Here is a 21,376-nt window from a genome sequence, read left to right as displayed (position 1 = left end):
CCCATAGCGGGAGTGTTAACTATTGATTACATGGTATTGTTTTGCTAACTTCAAATCACATTTTATTGGTCGCATACACATATTTAGCAGATGTTATTACAGCTGTAGCGAAATGCTTGTGTTCCATTCTACATTGTAGAGTAATAGTGGAGATGTCAGAATTACGAAATAAAGCTTATGGAATCATGTATTTACCAAAAAAGTGTTAAACAAATCAAAATACATTTTATATTTTATATTCTGTAAAGTAGCCACCCTATGCCTTGATGACAGCTTTGCACACTCTTGGCATTCGCTCAACCAGCTTCATGAGGAATGCTTTTCCGACAGTCTTGAAGGAGTTCCCGCATTTGCTGAGCACTTGTTGGCTGCTTTTCCTTCATTCTGCGGTCCAACTCTTCCCAAACCATCTCAATTGGGTTGAGGTCGGTTGATTGTGGAGGCCAGGTCATCTGATGCAGCATTCCACCATTATCCTTCTTGGTCAAATAGCCCTTACACAGCCTGGAGGTGTGTTGAAAAACAAATGATAGTCCGACTAAGCGCAAATCAGATGGGATGGTGTATCGCTGCAGAATGCTGTGGTAGCCATGCTGGTTAAGTGTGTCTTGAATTCTAAATGAATCACTGACAGTGTCACCAGCAAAGCACCCCCACACCATCACACCTCCTACTCCATGCTTCACGGTGGGAACCACAGATGCGGAGATCATCTGTTCACCTACTCTGCGTCTCACAAAGACACAGCGGTTAGAACCAAAAATCTCAAATTTGGACTCCAGATTTCCACCGGTCTTCTTCTTATTGGTGTCCTTTAGTAGTGGTTTCTTTGCAGCCGTTTGACCATGAAGTCCTGATTCATGCGGTCTCCACTGAACAGTTGATGTTGAGATGTGTCTGTTCCTTGAATTCTTGTGAAGCATTTATTTGGGCTGCAATCTGAAGTAAAGTTAACTCAAGTGAATTTATCCTCTGCAGCAGAGGTAACTCTGGGTCTTCTTTTCCTGTGGTGGTCCTCATGAGAGCCAGTTTCATCATAGCACTTGATGGTTTTTGCGACTGCACTTGAAGAAAATGTCAAAGTTCTTGATATTCACCGGATTGACTGACCTTCATGTCTTAAAGTAATGATGGACTGTCGTTTCTCTTTGCTTCTTTGTGCTGTTCTTGCCATTATATGGACTTGGTCTTTTACCAAATAGAGCTTTCTTCTGTATACCACCCCTACCTTGTCACAACACAACTGATTGGCTCAAACGCATTAAGAAGGATATCAATTCCACAAATTAACTTTTTACAAGGCCCACCTGTTAATTGAAATGCATTCCAGGTGACTACCACATGAAGCTGGTTGAGAGAATGCCAAGAGTGTGCAAAGCTGTCATCAAGGCAAAGCGTGGCTACTTTGAAGAATCTCAATTTGTTTAACAATTTTTTGGTTACTACATGATTCCATATGTGTTATTTCATAGTTTTGATGTCTTCACTATTATTCTACAATGTAGAAAATAGTAAAAATATAGAAAAACCCTTGAATGAGTAGGTGTGTCCAAACTTTTGAAGGGCACTGTATATACAGTATATGTGATGGGATGTATAGACAATATGGACAGTATATGGATTGAATATTTAGTGTATCTGAAGAATAGTATATGTACAGCAATAGTTAAATAGGAGAGGCCTTGATTAGAATACAGTATATACATGTGAAGTGGGTAAAACAGTATGTAAACATTATTTAAAGTGACCAGTGTTCCATGACTATGTACGTAGCCAGCAGCCTCTAATGTGCATGGTAAAGTAACTGATTGGTTGCCGTCTACTGACAGTGAGTTCATAGCATGGTATGGGCGGGAGCTGGCTTTTGGTGAGTATTTAACAGTCTGATGGCCTTGAGATAGAAGCTGTTTTTCAGCTTCTCGGTCCCATCATTGATGCACCTGTACTGACCTCGCCTTCTGGATGGTAGCGGGGTGAACAGGCCGTGGCTCGGGTGACTGAAGGTCCTTGATTATCTTATTGGCCTTCCTGTGACACCCTCTGCTGTAGATGTCCTGGAGGGCAGGCAGTGTGCCCCCGGTGATGTGTCGGGCAGATTGCACCACCCCCTGGAGAGTCCTGCAGTTGCGGACGGTGCAGTTGCTGTACCAGGCGGTGATACAGCCCGACAGGATGCTGTAAATGGTGCATCTGCAAAAGTTTGGGTTTCATGGACCAAGCCAACTTTCTTTTGCCTCCTGAGGTTGAAGAGGCACAGTTGCGTCTTCTTCAACACACTGTCTGTATAGATGGACCATTTCAGATTGTCAGGGATGTGTATGCTGAGGAACTTGAAGCTTTTCACCTTCTCCACTCTATACCTTCCCATCCACCGTCCATGTGGATGGGGGCGTGCTCCCTCTGCTGTCTCCTGAAGTCCATGATCAGTCCTTTCACAGGTTATATGCACAAAAACCATAGGCTACCTACTAAAAATTCCAGCACCACAAACGGGACACCGATAAATGGCGAGCACTGACGGACAGTGTAAGTCGTTATTTAGTAAAAGGAATGCTGCGCTTCAGAACGGTGGAGAAACCCGCCTTCAAATAAATGCTCTGTAAATTGAACAGACTATACGATATACCGGGGAGAAAGGATGTCAATGTTTTTGCACTGATCCCGGACGTGTTCAAGTGTAAATATGACTCTCTCACGAAAGACTGGACTCTGAAATTCCGCTGTATGGAAACAACCTACATGCTAGAATTCACACAGCCGACAACCAAGCCCATGCCCTTTGTTCAGGAAGCTACGCTATGTTAAGTTATTGCTCATGAAGGCCTCCCAGGTGGCGCAGTGATTAAGGGCGCTGTACTGCAGCGCCAGCTGTGCCATCAGAGTCCCTGGGTTCGCGCCCAGGCTCTGCCGTAACCGGCCGCGACCGGGAGGTCCGTGTGGTGACGCACAATTGGTCTAGCGTCGTCCCGGGTTAGGAAGGGCTTGGTTGGTAGGGGTGTCCTTGTCTCATCGCGCACCAGCGACTCCTGTGGTGAGCCGGGCGCAGTGCGCGCTAACCAAGGTGGCCAGGTGCACGGTGTTTCCTCCGACACATTGGTGCGGGTTGGATGCGTGCTGTGCTGTGCTGTGTTGGGTTGTGTATCAGAGGACGCATGACTTTCGACCTTCGTCTCTCCCAAGCCCGTACGGGAGTTGTAGCGATGAGACAAGATAGTAGCTACTACAACAATTGGATACCACGAAATTGGGGAGAAAAAGGGGTAAAATTTAAAAAATAAATAATAATAATGAAGGCTATTCCATGCGAGAAATTGTCAAGAAACTTAAGATCTCATACAATGTGCACTACTCCCTTCACAGAATAGCGCAAACTGGCTCTAACCAGAATAGAAAGAGGAGTGGGAGGCCCCGGTGCACAATTGAGCAAGAGGAGTGTCTAGTTTGAGAAACAGACGCCTCCTCAACTGGCAGCTTCATTAAATAGTACCCGCAAAACACTAGTCTCAACGTCAACAGTGAAGAGGCGACTGCGGGATGCTGGTCTTCTAGGCAGAGTTGCAAAGAGAAATACACATCTCAGACTGGCCAATAAAAAGAAAATAATTAGATGGGCAAAAGAACACAGACACTGGAAAGAGGAACTCTGCCTAGAGGGCCAGCATCCCGGAGTCGCCTCTTTACTGTTGACGTTGAGACTGGTGTTTTGTGGGTACTATTTAATGAAGCTGCCAGTTGAGTACTTGTGAGGTGTCTTTTCTTTCAAAAACAAGGACTTTTCTAAGTGACCCCAAGCTTTTGAACGGTAGTGTAAGAATGTAGACCCTTTACTCAGTACTTTGTTGAAGCACCTTTGGCAGCGATTACAGCCTTGATTCTTCTTGGGTATGATGCTACAAGCTTGGCACTCTTCTATTTTGGGAGTTTCTCCCATTCTTCTCTACAGATCCTCTCAAGCCCTGCCAGGTTGGATGGGGAGTGTCGCTTTACAGTTATTTTCAGGTCTTTCCAGAGATGTTTGATCATGCTCAAGTCCAGGCCCCTGGCTGGGCCACTCAAGGATATTCAGAGACTTAGGGTCGCTGTCCTGTTGGAAGGTGAACCTTCGCCCCAATCTGAGTTCCTGAGCGTTCTGGAGCAGGTTTTCATGAATGATCTCTATGGAATTTTCTCTATTCATCTTTTCCTCGATCCTGACTAGTCTCCCATCAGACCAGAGAATCTTGTTTCTCATGGTCTGAGAGTCTAGGTGCCTTTTGGCTAAGTCCAAGCGGGCTGTCATGTGCCTTTTACTGAGGATTGGCTTACGTTTGGCCGCTCTACCATAAAGGCCTGATTGGTGGAGTGCTGCAGAGATGATTGTCCTTCTGGAAGGTTCTCCCATTGCCACAGAGGGAGCTCTTTCAGAGTGCTCTATCAGAGTAACCATCGGGTTAATAGTCACCTCCCTGACCAAAGCCCTTCTCCCCTGATTGCTCAGTTTAGCTGGGCGGCCAGCTCTAGGGAGAGTATTGGTGGTTCCAAACCTCTTCCATTTAAGAATGATGGAGGCCACTATGTTCCTGGGGACCTTCAATGCTGCAGACATTTTTTTGGTACCCTTCTCCAGATCTGTGCCTCAACACAATCCTGAATCGGAGCTCTACGGACAATTCCTTGGACTTCATGGCTTGGTTTTTGCTCTGACATGCACTGTCAACTGTGGGACCTTATATAGACAAGTGTGTGCCTTTTTAATTTCCCATAGGTGGACTCCAATCAAGTTGTAGAAACATCTCAAGGATGATACATTGTAAATAAACAGGATGCACCTGAGCTCAATTTAAAGTTTCATAGCAAAGGGTCTGAATACTTACGTAATTAAGTTATTTCTGTTCTTTATTTTTTTTAAACATTTGCAAACATTTCTAAAAACCTGTTTTCATTTTGTCTTTATGTGGTATTGTGTGTAGATTGATGAGGAAACTGTTTTATTTAATCCATTATAGAATAAGGCTGTAACGTAACAAAATGTGGAAAAGGGTAGGGGTCTGAATACTTTCCAAGGGGTCTGAACCCCCCCCCCTAAGATAGCTGCTGGGATGGTGTAAATAAAACTAGTCTGCATTACACACTGCAATGGAACCCCAAGCACCATCCTGCTCTTGCTGATCAAAACATGTGTACTGCCTAACTAATGGCTGTGATGTGTAGGCCTGTGGTGGCAGTTCAGGAGGAGAGTCAAAGGCTTCTTCCGGAAATTATTTTTGATTAGGCCTATTCTCGCGCGCGGACAAGTCTATAGCCTGAGTTTTAGAAGGAGAGCAGGAAGATGAGGAGGACCGGAGGTCAACTTTGATAACATGTTACTGTAATTGTTTTTTATTGAAAACAACATGTTTCTTGCCCGTGATGTATTTATCAGTGTTATTGACCTCACAATAAGTCAGATTTGAGTAACTTACATTGTGGTGCTGAAACTTGAAGCAGCGGCCACAGCACAATCAATTGAAAATGAACGTCTCATGGTGCTAAAGGTAAGCAAATTCGAGTAGGCATAATTCATTTCAACAGTCTTAATTGTAGTTAGACTTTACTAACAACAAGAGAACTTTGCGTTGGAGCCTATTTCTTCCTTTTTAAGAAACAATAGGTAGGCCTACCTGTTTAAGAGACAAAATTAGGCTTTAGGCTGCTATATCCATAGATTTGTCAGTCAATTCCTCCACCATGCACTCTTTAAATAGCTTACCTACGAGTCAGTGAAGGGTTTTTAAGTTAAAAACAAACCTCAAATTGAGAGGGTATGCCATAGGCCAGGGTTCCCCAACTAGCGGGCCGCACATAAAATAAAATAAAAAGAGCATATATATTCTTTATTTTCTTTATTGAACAGAAAATACTGTAAAAACACCAGCAAATCAGCTCCGCGTTATTTTAATTTAGGAAATCTGTTCCAAAGTATTCCCACGCATAATAGAGAGATACAGTGCCTTCAGAAAGTATTCACATCCCTTGACTTGTCACTGGCCTACCCCATAAGTCAACAAAAAAATACAAATTATCTATAAATGAAAAGATGAAATGTCTTGAGTCAGTAAGTATTCAATCCCTTTGTTATGGCAAGCCTAAATAAGTTCAAGAGTAAAAATTAGCATGGACTCACTCTGTGTGCAATAATAGTGTTTAACATGATTTTTGAATGACAACATCATCTCTGTACCCACCCCCCCCCTCACATACAATTATATGTAAGGTCCCTCAGTCAAGTAGTGAATTTCAAATTTCAGAGACCAGGAAGGTTTTCCAATGCCTCACCAAGCAGGACACCTATTGATAGACAAATATAAACAAAACAGACATTGAATATCCCTTTGAGGAAGTTATTAATTACACTTTGGTTGGTGTATCAACACACCCAGTCACTGCAAAGATATAGGTATCCTTCCTAACTCAGTTGCCGGAGAGGAAGGAAACTGCTCAGGGATTTCACCATAAGGCCAATGGTGACTTTAAAACAGTTAGTTTATGATAGGAGAAAACTGAGGATGGATAAACAACATTGTAGGTACTTCACAATACTATTGACAGAGTGAAAAGAAGGACGCCTGTACAGAATAGAAATATTCCAAAATGTGCATCCTGTTTGAAAAAAGGCACTAATGAAATACTGAAAAAAATGTGGCAAAGCAAATTTACTTTTTTCCTGAATGCAAAGTGTTATGTTTGGGCCAAATCTAAAACAACACATTACTGAGTACCACACTCAATATTTTCAAGCAAAGGGGTGGCTGCATCATGTTATGTGTATGCTTGTAACCGTTAAGGATTTTTCATGATACAAAAGAAACAGATGGGAGCTAAGCAAAGGCCAAGCCCTAGAGGAAAACCTGGTTCAGTCTGCTTTCCACCAGACACTGGGAGATGAATTCACCTTTTAGCAGGATAATAACCTAAAACACAAGGCCAAATCTACACTGGAGCTGCTTCCCAAGAAGACAGTGAATGTTCCTGAGCTTGAAGAATTTTAAAAATAATAAATATTGCATAATCCAGGTGTGGAAATCTCTTATATATTTACCCAGAAAGACTCACAGCTATAATCGCTGCCAAAGGTGCTTCTACATTGTATTGACTCAGTGTTGTGACTACTTATGTAAATGAGATTTCTGTATTTCATTTTTATTAAATATGCTAAAATGTCTAAAAGATTGTTTTCACTTTGTCATCATGGGGTATTCTGTGTAGATGGGTGAGACATCTTTTTTTAAACTATTTTGAATTCAGGCTGTAACAAAATGTGGAAGAGGTCAAGGGGTACAAATCATTCCTGAAAACACTGTATATGGGATTGTGTACAAATGTAAGCAAGGTTTGAAATGATTATTATTTTGTCAAATATTATATATGTTTGGGCTTCTTGTGATCAATTTCCAGTCTACAAATGATTTGTAATTATGTTTTCGGCCCCCTGACTATCCGCTCAATTATTTTATTAAATAAAATGGCAAAAGGCAGAAGCCTACCCCTTTGTCAGCTTAAGATTTTGAAGAAAACATTTATAAATGGTCTGCGATTCTTTATGCTAACAACAAGCTGTAAAATACCCGGGACAGACGTGACTTTGATGCATACTATACGGGAGGTATCATTGTTTCCTTTATTTGACATTCAGAGGCTGAGTTACATCCTCTATAACCAAAGAGAAAAAAATGAAAGACTTTGCTTGGGAAGTAGTCTAATTCTGTCGCTCTGATTTGATTAAGCTATTCAATTTCTGTACGATAGAAGATGTTTAAACCCAGACAGCTTTTAGGGAAACACTTGTGACCTCTCATTGGGTTAAGCCACTTAAGAAGAGTAGCCAGCACTTAAAGCTTACATTTGTCTGCGTCGTTCGGCCTCCTCACAATGTATCATGCTCAGATTCCTAATGACGTCTCAGATTTTATTATTTGCAAACAGGAACAGTTTCGTTGCAAACAAGACACACTGATTTGGCGTTGGAGATAAATGATAAGATGGAAATATAGGCCTATCTCTCTGTCCGTTCATAGCCTGTAATTTCGGTAACTCACACACCCCAGAGCCACATCACATTAGTTCAGATGGTGTCTTGTTAATTCCCTTCATACTGCGTACAGTACCTCAGCAAAGGCTCACATTTGTCACTAGCTTTAAAAGAGTATCCATATTTCAAGGTGATTTAGCTACCTTGGCTCCTGGTTCGGCTGCGTTGGTGAGCGGTGCACAGCTAGAGGCAGCCGCTGTTCAACCAATCGTGTGAAGCAGAATCAGGTCATTCTGCATAGTGGAAATGATTGATCTTGAACTCTTTTTGTCTTTGGCGTGTGTGTTTATCCCAGGTATACTGCGCACAGCGGTGCCTGATATGGACAGGGAAACCCAGGACCGGTACCTGGTTGTTCTGCAGGCCAAGGACATGGGGGGCCATCTGGGAGGTCTCTCAGGGACCACCACTGTCACCGTGAGGCTGAGTGATGTCAACGACAATCCCCCTCGCTTCACACAAAGTAAGTGGCACACACACACATATCACATGCACACATGCTCACTTACTCCGGGACATGCACAAATACACACACACACACATACACACACGCACACATGCACACAAACACACACACCTGTCCCTCCCACACACACTTTAACAGGTATACTTCACGCATCGATCGCTCTGAGCTAGAAAGACAATTTTTCCAACCTGGGGGCAGTTCTGGTGACCCCAGTAAGATTGTGGCTGTGGGCAGGATTCTGGGAGGGGGAGAAAAGGGGAACCCAGGGATAAATACTGCCTTTTAACCAGCCTTATTCCTCCAGCCTGTCCAGTGCTTTTAGTGCCCCTGTTGCTGCAGTGTGTGACAGGAGAGGGTTAGAACGCCATCAAAGCCTGCCTCCCAGCCGCTCTGCTCAATTACATACCAGGAATTAAAAGACACCCGCAATCCAGCTCCTTTCTCCCAAATTCAGTGCTGCTTACTGAATTTCACATGGCGTTTACTAGCGACGGAGGGTTAAATTTCCCAAGATGGCGTAGCAGTAAGACATGTCGTGTCGTGTCCCTATGTATATATCGTCTTTTTTCGTTTTTACATATTTTTCTTCGCATATCTTTTAAAACATTTTGCTAAACCTCAGCCTCCAAATACTCTCCTGCAACCCGCCTCACCCAATGTAGCTATTTTTCCTAAGTATTTATATTTACTTCGGAACCGGAACCCCTCAACTGAAGCTAGCCAGCTAACTACCAGCTATACTAGCGGTCTTCAGCTAACCGGTCATCAGCTAACCTTTAGCTCGGAAAGCTCTCGCCAGTTCGAACAACGCGACTCTAACCAGAGCATAACGGACCTATTTATTTTTTATCCCCGGATTCCCACCGCAAACGGAACATCTTTCAGCTGGATCTTCACAACTAGCTATCTAGCTAAACCGCAACCCCGGATGATCTACTCCTGGCTAGCGTTTCCACCCACTTAGCTTGAAGCTAGACCGGCCAGAGCCCCTGTGCTACCACCGTAGCAGACTCCTGGGCTACAATACCTACCACCGTAGCATACTCCTGGGCTACAATACCCGGACCCACGACCTGTCTATCGATGTCACCGCATGAAGAGGAATAAACAGACTCACCCCATCGCGACGTCCCCCAAAGGCTAACTCTCCAACCCTTGCTATCTCCTTGCTTGCTATTTCGGCCTGCTAACTGCCAGCTTGTTTAGCCCCGGTCCGCTAACTGCAACCTTGTTTAGCCCCGGCCTACTAACTGTTAGCTTGTTAGCACAGGCCTGCTAACCGTCTGAATCGCCGCGTCCCAAACACTCACTGGACCCATATTTACTCTCTATCTCTTTTCGATTTTTAATTTGTTTATACCTTCCGGTAACCTGCCTCACCCAATGTGATACGGAATCGCAATTATTTTGAATTTTTAGAACACACTCAAGAACCTCCAGAAGCTAACCAGCTAACTAGCTACAAGCTATTTAGTCATTGTTAGTTTTTTAACCTGGATAACACTCACCAATCCAGCTTCCCTGCCCCCTGGACACTGATCACTTGGCTACATAGCTGATGCACGCTGGACTGTCCATTAATCACGGTACTCCATTCTGCTTGTTTAGGTTTTATCTGTCCCGTTGCCTAGTCTACGCCATTTTACCTGCTGTTGTTGTGCTAGCTGATTAGCTGTTGTTGTCTCACCTACTGTTTTAGCTAGCTTTCCCAATTCAACACCTTGTGATTACTGTATGCCTCGCTGTATGTCTCTCTCAAATGTCAATATGCCTTGTATACTGTTGTTCAGGTTAGTTATCATTGTTTTAGTTCACAAGGGAGCCCCTAGTTCCACTCTCCATACCCCTGATACCTCCTTTGTCCCACCTCCCACACATGCGGTGACCTCACCCATTACAACCAGCATGTCCAGAGATACAACCTCTCTCATCATCACCCAGTGCCTGGGCTTACCTCCGCTGTACCCGCACCCCACCATACCCCTGTCTGCGCATTATGCCCTGAATATATTCTACCATGCCCAGAAACCTGCTCCTCTTATTCTCTGTCCCCAATGCTCTAGGCGACCAGTTTTGATAGCCTTTAGTCGCACCCTCATACTACTCCTTCTCTGTTCCGCGGGTGATGTGGAGGTAAACCCAGGCCATGCATGTCCCCAGGCACCCTCATTTGCTGACTTCTGTGATCGAAAAAGCCTCGGTTTCATGCATGTCAACATCAGAAGCCTCCTCCCTAAGTTTGTTTTACTCACTGCTTTAGTACACTCTGCTAACCCTGATGTCCTTGCCGTGTCTGAGTCCTGGCTCAGGAAGGCCACCAAAAATTCAAAGATTTCCATACCCAACTATAACATCTTCCGTCAAGATAGAACTGCCAAAGGGGGAGGAGTTGCAGTCTACTGCAGAGATAGCCTGCAAAGTAATGTCATACTTTCCAGGTCCATACCCAAACAGTTCGAACTACTAATTCTGAAAATTACTCTCTCCAGAAATAAGTCTCTCACTGTTGCCGCCTGCTACCGACCCCCTCAGCTCCCAGCTGTGCCCTGGACACCATTTGTGAATTGATCGCCCCCCCATCTAGCTTCAGAGTTTGTTCTCTTAGGTGACCTAAACTGGGATATGCTTAACACCCCGGCAGTCCTACAATCTAAGCTAGATGCCCTCAATCTCACACAAATCATCAAGGAACCCACCAGGTACAACCCTAACTCTGTAAACAAGGGCACCCTCATAGACGGCATCCTGACCAACTGGCCCTCCAAATACACCTCCTCTGTCTTCAACCAGGATCTCAGCGATCACTGCCTCATTGCCTGTATCCGCTACGGAGCCGCAGTCAAACGACCACCCCTCATCACTGTCAAACGCTCCCTAAAACACTTCTGTGAGCAGGCCTTTCTAATCGATGATGCCTGGTCATTCTTTAAAAGTAACTTCCTCACCATTTTAGATAAGCATGCTCCGTTCAAAAAATGCAGAACTAAGAACAGATACAGGCCTTGGTTCACTCCAGACCTGACTGCCCTCGACCAGCACAAAAACATCCTGTGGCGGACTGCAATAGCATTGAATAGTCCCCGCGATATGCAACTGTTCAGGGAAGTCAGGAACCAATACACACAGTCAGTCAGGAAAGCTAAGGCCAGCTTCTTCAGGCAGAAGTTTGCATCCTGTAGCTCCAACTCCAAAAAGTTCTTGGACACTGTGAAGTCCATGGAGAACAAGAGCACCTCCTCCCAGCTGCCCACTTCACTGAGGCTAGGTAACACGGTCACCACCAATAAATCCATGATTATCGAAAACTTCAACAAGCATTTCTCAATGGCTGGCCATGCTTTCCTCCTGGCTACTCCAACCTCGGCCAACAGCTCCGCCCCCCCCGCAGCTCCTCGCCCAAGCCCCTCCAGGTTCTCCTTTACCCAAATCCAGATAGCAGATGTTCTGAAAGAGCTGCAAAACCTGGACCCGTACAAATCAGCTGGGCTTGACAATCTGGACCCTCTATTTCTGAAACTATCCGCCACCATTGCCGCAACCCCTATTACCAGCCTGTTCAACCTCTCTTTCATATCGTCTGAGATCCCCAAGGATTGGAAAGCTGCCGCAGTCATCCCCCTCTTCAAAGTGGGAGTCACCCTGGACCCAAACTGTTACAGACCTATATCCATCCTGCCCTGCCTATCTAAGGTCTTCGAAAGCCAAGTCAACAAACAGGTCACTGACCATCTCGAATCACACCGTACCTTCTCCGCTGTGCAATCTGGTTTCCGAGCCAGTTACGGGTGCACCTCAGCCACACTCAAGGTACTAAACGATATCATAACCGCCATTGATAAAAGACAGTACTGTGCAGCCGTCTTCAACAAGGCCTTGCCAACAAGGCTTTCGACTCTGTCAATCACCATATTCTTATCGGCAGACTCAGTAGCCTCGGTTTTTCGGATGACTGCCTTGCCTGGTTCACCAATTACTTTGCAGACAGAGTTCAGTGTGTCAAATCGGAGGGCATGCTGTCCGGTCCTCTGGCAGTCTCTATGGGGGTGCCACAGGGTTCAATTCTCGGGCCGACTCTTTTCTCTGTATATATCAATGATGTTGCTCTTGCTGCGGGCGAATCCCTGATCCACCTCTACGCAGACGACACCATTCTATATACTTCCGGCCCGTCCTTGGACACTGTGCTATCTAACCTCCAAACGAGTTTCAATGCCATACAACACTCCTTCCGTGGCCTCCAACTGCTCTTAAACGCTAGTAAAACCAAATGCATGCTTTTCAACCGATCACTGCTTGCACCCGCATGCCCGACGAGCATCACCACCCTGGATGGTTCCGATCTTGAATATGTGGACATCTATAAGTACCTAGGTGTCTGGCTAGACTGTAAACTCTCCTTCCAGACTCATATCAAACATCTCCAATCAAAAATCAAATCAAGAGTAGGCTTTCTATTCCGCAACAAAGCCTCCTTCACTCACGCCGCCAAACTTACCCTATCCTACCGATCCTCGACTTCGGCGATGTCATCTACAAAATTGCTTCCAACACCCTACTCAGCAAACTGGATGCAGTTTACCACAGTGCCATCCGTTGTGTCACTAAAGCACCTTATACCACCCACCACTGCGACTTGTATGCTCTAGTCGGCTGGCCCTCGCTACAAATTCGTCGCCAGACCCACTGGCTCCAGGGCATCTATAAGTCCATGCTAGGTAAAGCTCCGCCTTATCTCAGTTCACTAGTCACGATGGCAACACCCATCCGTAGCACGCGCTCCAGCAGGTGTATCTCACTGATCATCCCTAAAGCCAACACCTCATACTGGAACTTTTGTTCCAGTACTCTGCTGCCTGCGACTGGAACGAACTGCAAAAATCCCTGAAGTTGGAGACTTTTATCTCCCTCACCAACTTCAAACATCTGCTATCTGAGCAGCTAACCGATCGCTGCAGCTGTACATAGTCTACTGGTAAATAGCCCACCCATTTTCACCTACCTCATCCCCATACTGTTTTTATTTATTTACTTTTCTGCTCTTTTGCACACCAATATCTCTACCTGTACATGACCGTCTGATCATTTATCACTCCAGTGTTAATCTGCAATATTGTAATTATTCGCCTACCTCCTCATGCCTTTTGCACACAATGTATATAGACTCCCCTTTTTTTTCTACTGTATTATTGACTTGTTAATTGTTTACTCCATGTGTAACTCTGTGTTGTCTGTTCACACTGCTATGCTTTATCTTGGCCAGGTCGCAGTTGCAAATGAGAACTTGTTCTCAACTAGCCTACCTGGTTAAATAAAGGTGAAATAAAAGAAGAAAAAAAATGGGATTGTGAATATTATTATAGTCCCAAACAAGTTGTAAAGGGATGGTTTGCAGGTCGCAACACTAAATGCTTCTCTAACGTCACAAGACTTTTGAAAGCATCCTAGGTTTTGCCTCCAATCCCACCATTCATGACTTTCTTCAAGGAGCCAAGCAGCACTGTACCGTATGACAGCTTTGAAAGCTGTCGAGATATGTCTTTAACGCAGGAACCTGACCCTCCTGTAGAGCTTGTGAGCCCAGCAACATGTGGGAATCCACCTTGTGACGCACACCTCTACAATGTTCTAGGAACCAATACGCGGGTTTCTTCTTAGCCAGGGTGGAACATTGATTCATAGCTCAGTGGCCGTTGGCTATTAGAGTGTTACACATGCGGATTCAGGTGCTCCGTATCCACTCTGTAGTTTTATTCACGTTTAAAAGCCTTGGCTGCCAATGGGGAGTGGAGACACAGCCTGTGCCAAGGTGATGGATGGATAGGTAGATTGTCTGACGGATGACTACATAGGTAGTAGGCCTGATAAGATCAGTGTCTTTGAGATTTTGTGACCACGAGATGAGAGACAGCGAAACAGAGAGGGATTTCATCATAAATATTGCTATATTTATTTCCCCTAAAGGGCTGCCAGTTACTGAGAAAATGAGACTGGGGAAAGAGAAATTAGAGACAGAGGGAGAGAGAGAGAAAGGGAGAAAGGGAGAATGTGAAAGGAAGAGGGAGAGAGAAGAAAGAGGGGGTACAGAAAGACAAATAAATAGATAATACTGTCATTGACAAACACCATTTTTCTACTTCATATTCATAATTTCCAGCACCACCCCAACATCAATATATGTGAAAATAAGGGGAATGTTGTTGACCTTTCCTTTCTTAAAACTACTGTGATAATTTCAGAATGTAAAAGCTGTTGCTGCAATTTCAGGTGAAAACTCAATAAAAACAAGTTTCAAATATCATGAAAATGTCCAGCTGTCCAGCTGTTTAAAAATATTGCTCTGCTATTAGTATTTTTACTGTATGACTTTTGGGCTCAAGGAAACAATTCTGTTTACATCTAGGAGTCCTGTGTTGCTCAGTCGGTAGAGCATGGCGCTTGCAACGCCAAGCGTTGTGGGTTCGATTCCCGCTGGTGCCACCCATATGTAAAAGTAGTGGCCCCAGCCGACTTGTAAGTCGCTTTGGACAAAAGCGTCTGCTAAATGGGATATTATTATTATTATTATTATTACATTGCCCTGCTTACTTCGGGGCAACTATCGGGCAAGAGTCGTGCATGACCTCCGGAGGTAGCATTCCAGACTTGAGAAATAGGCAAGTTTACATTGTAATGTCTCTCGAGAATCGATACCGCTTGAGAATCTTGAAATTCTCCTTAATTCTCGATAAGGAGAATGGACCCACAGAGGGGGAGAAAGAGAAAAAGAGAGGCTTCCCAAGGGAAAGAAAGAGATAAAGGCCAGCATGTGGGACTGGATTATTAAAAGGAATGAGGGAACAGGCAGAACAGAAAGAGGGAGGAGGTGAAAGAAAGATTGGAACAGGACACACAAAGACTGCCAGAAGGAGAGAAATACCCACAGTGTGAAATCTATGAAAAAGGGAGTGAAAGAATGGAGCGGAGGGAGGTGGGATGGTAATCATGGTAGTTGTCCTCTGAAGAAATGAGTGAGAGAAAAAGAAGAGGAGAAATAACAAAGAAGCATGAGTGGGTGATGTGATGAAGTCGCAGGGGAGTGAGACTGGCAATGCATAACAGCTTAACCCTGTGTGTGTGTGTGTGTGTGTGTGTGTGTGTGTGTGTGTGTGTGTGTGTGTGTGTGTGTGTGTGTGTGTGTGTGTGTGTGTGTGTGTGTGTTAACCTTTATTTAAGCAGGGAGTCAGAAAATCATTCTGTATCTAGTGTGATCACCATTTGCCTCATGCAGCGCGACACATCTCCTTTGCATAGCGTTGATCAGGCTGTTGATTGTGACCTGTGGAATGTTGTCCCACTACTCTTCAATGGCTTTGCGAAGTCGATGGATTTTGGCCGGAACTTGAACACGCTGTTGTACACGTCGATCCAGAGCATCCCAAACATGCTCAGTGGATGACATGTCTGCTGAGTATGAAGGCCATGGAAGAACTGGGACATTTTCAGCTTCCAGGAATTGTGTACAGGTCCTTGCAACATGTGGCCGTACATTATCATGTTGAAACATGAGGTAATGGGGGCAGATGAATGGCACGACAATGGACCTCAGGACCTGTGCATTCAAAATGACATCGATAAAATGCAATTGTGTTCGTTGTCCGTAGTTTATGCCTGCCCATACCATATCCCCACCGCCATCTTGGGGCACTCTGTTCCCAACGTTGACATCATCAAACTGCTCCCCCCAATGACGCTATACACGTGGTCTTCGGTTGTGAGGCCGGTTGGGCGTAGTGCCATATTCTCTAAAACGATGTTGGAGGTGTCTTATGGTCGAGAAATTATCATTAAATTCTCTGGTAACAGCTCTGGTGGACATTCCTGCTGTCAGCAATCCAATTGCACGCTCCCTCAAAACATGAGACATCTGTGGCATTGTGTTGTGGTGACAAAACTGCACATTTTACAGTGGCCTTTTATTGTTCCCAGCACAAGGTGCACATGTGTAATGATCATTCTGTTTAATCAGCTTACTGATATGCCACACCTGTCAGGTGGATGGATTATGCTTACTAACAGAGATGTAAACACATTTGTGCGTAAAAGTTGAGAGAAATAAGCTTTTTGTGCATATGGAAAATTACTGGGATATTTATTTCAGATCATGAAACATGGAACCAACACTTTACATGTGGCGTTTATACAGTGCATTCGGAAAGAATTCAGACCCCTTGACTTTTTCCACATTTTGTTGCGTTACAGCCTTAATCTAACATTTATTCAATTGTTTTCCCCTCATCATTCTACACACAGTATCCCATAAAAAAATAAATAATAAAGAACTGAAATATCACGTTTACATAAGTATTCAGACCCTTTACTCAGTACTTTGTTAAAGCATCTTTGGCACCGATTACAGCCTCAAGTCATCTTGGGTATGGCGCTACAAGCTTGGCCTGTATTTGGGGAGTTTCTCCCATTGTTCTCTGCAGATCCTCTCAAGCTCTGTCAGGTTGGATGGGGAGCTTTGCTGCACAGCTATTTTCAGGTCTCTCAAGAGACGTTCAAATTGTTTTGAATGTTTTTTAATTTCACCTTTATTTCACGAGGTAGGCCAGTTGAGAACAAGTTCTCATTTCCAACTGCGACCTGGCCAAGATCAAGCAAAGCAGTACGACAAAACCAACAACACAGAGTAACACATGGGATAAACAAATGTACGGTCAATAACACAACAGAAAATCTGTATACAGTGTGTGAAAATGAAGTAAGGAAGTAAGGCAATAAATAGTCCATAGTGGCGGAGTAATTACAATTCAGCAATTAACACTGGAGTGATATATGTGCAGATGAGGATGTGCAAGTAGAAATACTGGTGCAAAACAGCAGAAAAACAAAAACAAATATGACGATGAGGTAGGTAGTTGGTTGGATGGACTATTTACAGATGTGCTGTGTACAGCTGCAGTGATTGGTAAACTGCTCTGACAGCTGATGCTTAAAGTTAGTGAGGGAGATATAAGTATCCAACTTCAGTGATTTTGCAATTTGTTCCAGTAATTGGCAGCAAAGAACTGTCAGGAAAGGCGGCCAAAGGAGGTGTTGGCTTTGGGGATGACCAGTGAAATATACCTGCTGGAGCGCGTGCTACGGGTGAGTGTTGCTATGGTGACCAGTGAGCTGAGATAAGGCGGAGCTTTAACTAGCAAGGACTTATAGATGACCTGGAGCCAGTGGGTTTGGCGACGAATATGTAGCAAGGACCGGCCAAAGAGAGCATACAAGTCGCAATGGTGTGTAGTATATGGGGCTTTGGTGACAAAAGGGATAACATCGCCAAAATCTAAGATCGACAGGAAAGTCAGTTTTACGAGTGTATGTTTGGCAGCATGAGTGAAGGAGGCTTTGTTGCGAAATAGGAAGCCAATTCTAGATTCAATTTTGGATTGGAGATGCTTAATATGAGTCTGGAAGGATAGTTTACATTCTAGCCAGACACCTAGGTATTTATAGTTGTCCACATATTCTAAGTCAGAACTGTCCAGAGTAGTGATGCTAGGCGGGCGGGTGGGTGCGGGCAGCGATCGGTTGAAGAGCATGCATTTAGTTTTACTAGCGTTTAAGAGCATTTGCAGGCCACGGAAGGAGTATTGTGTGGCATTGAAGCTCTTTTGGAGGCGTGTCAGTGTCAGATGTATACAGAAAGGTGTCGTCTGCGTAGAGGTGGATCAAAGAATCACCCGCAGCAAGAGCGACATCATTGATATATACAGAGAAAAGAATCGGCATGAGAATTGAACCCTGTGGCACCCCCATAGACTGCCAGAGGTCCGGACAACAGGCCCTCCGATTTGACACACTGAACTCTATCTGAAAAGTAGTTTGTGAGCCAGCCGAGGCAGTCATTAGAGAAACCAAGGCTGCCGATAAGAATATGGTGATTGACAGAGTCAAAAGCCTTGGCCAGGTCGATGAAGACGGCTGCACAGTTTTTTGTGATTATGATATCGTTTAGGACCTTGAGCATGGCTGAGGTGCACGTGTGACCAGCTCTGAAACCGGATCTCATAGAGGAGAAGGTGCGGTAGGATTCAATATGGTCGGTGATCTGTTTGTTCACTTGGCTTTCGAAGACTTTAGAAAGGCAAGGCAGGATGGATATAGGTCTGTAACAGTTTGGGTTTAGAGTGTCTCCCCCTTTGAAGAGGGGGATGGCCGCGGCCGCTTTCCAATCTTTAGGAATCTCAGACGATACGAAAGAGAGGTTGAACAGACTAGTAACAGGGGTTGCAACAATGGCGGCGGATAATTTTAGGAAGAGAGGGTCCAGATTGTCTAGGTCAGCTGATTTGTAGGGATCCAGATTCTGCAGCTCTTTCAAGACATCAGCTGTCTAGATTTGGGTGAACGAGAAGGGGGGGCTTGGGCCAGTTGCTGCTGGGTTGCAGAGCTGTTGGCCGGGTTGGAGTAGCCAGGTGGAAATGTGGCCAGCCGTAGAGAAATGCTTTTTGAAATTCTCGATTATCGTGGATTTATCGGTGGTGACAGTGTTTCCTAGCAGTGGGCAGCTGAGAGGAGGTGCTCTTATTCTCGATGGACTTTACAGTGTCCCAAAACTTTTTGGAATTAGTGCTGCAGGATGCAAATTTCTGTTTGAAAAAGCTAGCCATTGCAATCGGGTTCAAGTCCGAGTTCTGTCCTGAAGCCACTCCTGCGTTGTCCTGGTTGTGTGCTTAGGGTCATTGTCCTGTGTCGTGGAAATTTCCTCTATTTACCAAATCATGAGAGCAAACCACACACAAGTCAGAGTTAAGTCCATCTTTAATTATATGAGCTCTATCACAACCCTGTGACTCTCAGATCAATTCAGTGTCTATCCATGAATTCTCTGAGAGTCCCTTCCACATTTCAACTGAGATCCTTTATAGCAAAGATACACATATCCAGACAGCATAGAAATAATTTATCATTCAGCTTTGTCTCCTAAACTATGTTATTTTCTCAAACTCAGAACCATAAACACATCCTCCATATCAACAGGCATATATCAAATCCATCCTATCTTGACAAGATCACAGAGACACACTGACTGGCACACAGACATTGTGGAGCCAAGAGATACACGCTTGACCTCTCCCCTCTCTCCGGCCCAAGCAACTTAGTCTTGACATAGAACAGATACTGCAACCCCGCCACAGTATTATACAAAAATAACATTCTGATGAGAAGTAACTTACAAACATATGATGAATATAAAACATCTTACCTATGTTAACCACCTAATTCTGATTATTCCCCAACACCTGTTGGAAGTTGAAAGTTCACCCCAGTCTGAGGTCCTGGGGCAGGTTTTCATTGAGGATCTCGCTGTACTTTGTTCTGTTCATCTTTCCCTCGATCTTGACTAGTCTCCCAGTCCATGGCACTTAAAAAAACATACCCGCAGAAATGATGCTGCCACCACCATGCTTCACTGTGCCGTGTCTTTGGCTATGCCGGATTAAGTGATATGACATGCTATTCTATAATCATGTAATCATGTAAATGTAATTAACTAGAGAGTCGGGCACCACAAAATAATATTTATAGAGCTGTTATCTTCCAAATAAACTCTTAAAGACCTAGTAATATTTGACATCAATAGCAGTCAATATTAATCGTCATCTTAATTCTGTCTCATCTGAAAGTTATACATTCTTAGTTATCTGCACAAACCCTGGCTAACAAGTTGAATCAGCAATACAAAATTGGGTTTAATTATTTATTTACTAAATACCTAGCTAATTACTCAGAATTACACATACGCATATTTAAATCATAACTTGATTACACATTACATCATACAGGAAAACATCCCTAGTGGGCGGAACAGATATGACAGCTTGTTACACAAAAGAAAAGGGGGTGGGTTTGAGTGAAAGAGCGGGAAGACTGAGGAACAAAGGGAGCTATGCTATCGTAAATACAGTAAATACAGTTATGCATTCTAAATTACCGCCCATTTGGAAAAGGAAAATGCAATAAATATTTACTCTGAGCTGCGCTTTGTAGTAACGTCGTTGTGTGATAGACAGGATACTCTGTCTATTCCTTCCTAACCCTTGTTTGCATCTGCTGTTGCTAACTCAACGGTTAGGAGGTATCACTTCTGTAGTTCATACCATTCGCAACCAAAGCTTATGCTGATGTTGGCTTCATTCTGTAGTTATTATCTGAACCATTCTGACATAGGACCGTCGTCCTACATCCCCGAACAGGTTATATTGTCTTCAAGGCTTTATATAGGAAGGGAGAGGGCCACTAAGTGAGCAGCCCTATCTTATGAAAACCCAAATCTCTCATTTTAGAGGCTAAAATCACATTTCATCCCATCACGAATAATTTCATATTCAAATAACAATTCCAAGTGAATCTGATAACTCTGATGTGTAGACTTTCCACTGTAGAGTTTATGTCATTTTATCATTGATGAGAATGTCTCAGATGACAACCGAGCTGACATCATATTTATTAAGTACCACCGCATATGTTCCGTTGGTCGGATTACCAGAATATAGTTCATTTCCCCCCCACCTTCTGACATTCCCAGAATCTCTATGTTAACCAAGGGTTTTGCAAATGTAACCTCAGTAGGGTAGAGAGAGGAAAAACCTACCCCCCAGGCCAACGTCATGACAACTGTAAGGATGGTGCCAGGTTTCCTCCAGACGTGACGATTGGCATTCAAGCCGAAGAGTTCAATATTGGTTTCATCAGACCAGACAATCTTGTTTCTCATGGTCTGAGTCTTTTAGGTGCCTTTTGGCAAACTCCAAGCAGGCTATCATATGCCTTTTACTGAGGAGTGGCTTCCGTCTGGCCACTCTACCATAAAGGCCTGATTGTTG

General features: G+C 44.1%; 1 protein-coding gene across 1 annotated transcript in view; it reads left to right on the top strand.

Moving 5' to 3' along the window:
• The window catches only part of LOC135558980 (cadherin-24), an 84,037-nt gene that overhangs the window by 17,911 nt on the left and 44,750 nt on the right, over nt 1-21,376 (top strand). Inside the window, exon 4 of the mRNA XM_064993254.1 lies at nt 8,343-8,510. Coding sequence (XP_064849326.1) covers nt 8,343-8,510 — 168 coding nt within the window. The remainder of the gene's footprint in view (nt 1-8,342; nt 8,511-21,376) is intronic.

Source organism: Oncorhynchus masou, chromosome 17 (assembly GCF_036934945.1).
Source record: "Oncorhynchus masou masou isolate Uvic2021 chromosome 17, UVic_Omas_1.1, whole genome shotgun sequence".
NCBI classification, from domain to species: domain Eukaryota; kingdom Metazoa; phylum Chordata; class Actinopteri; order Salmoniformes; family Salmonidae; genus Oncorhynchus; species Oncorhynchus masou.
This window is presented reverse-complemented; position numbering and strand designations above follow the sequence as displayed.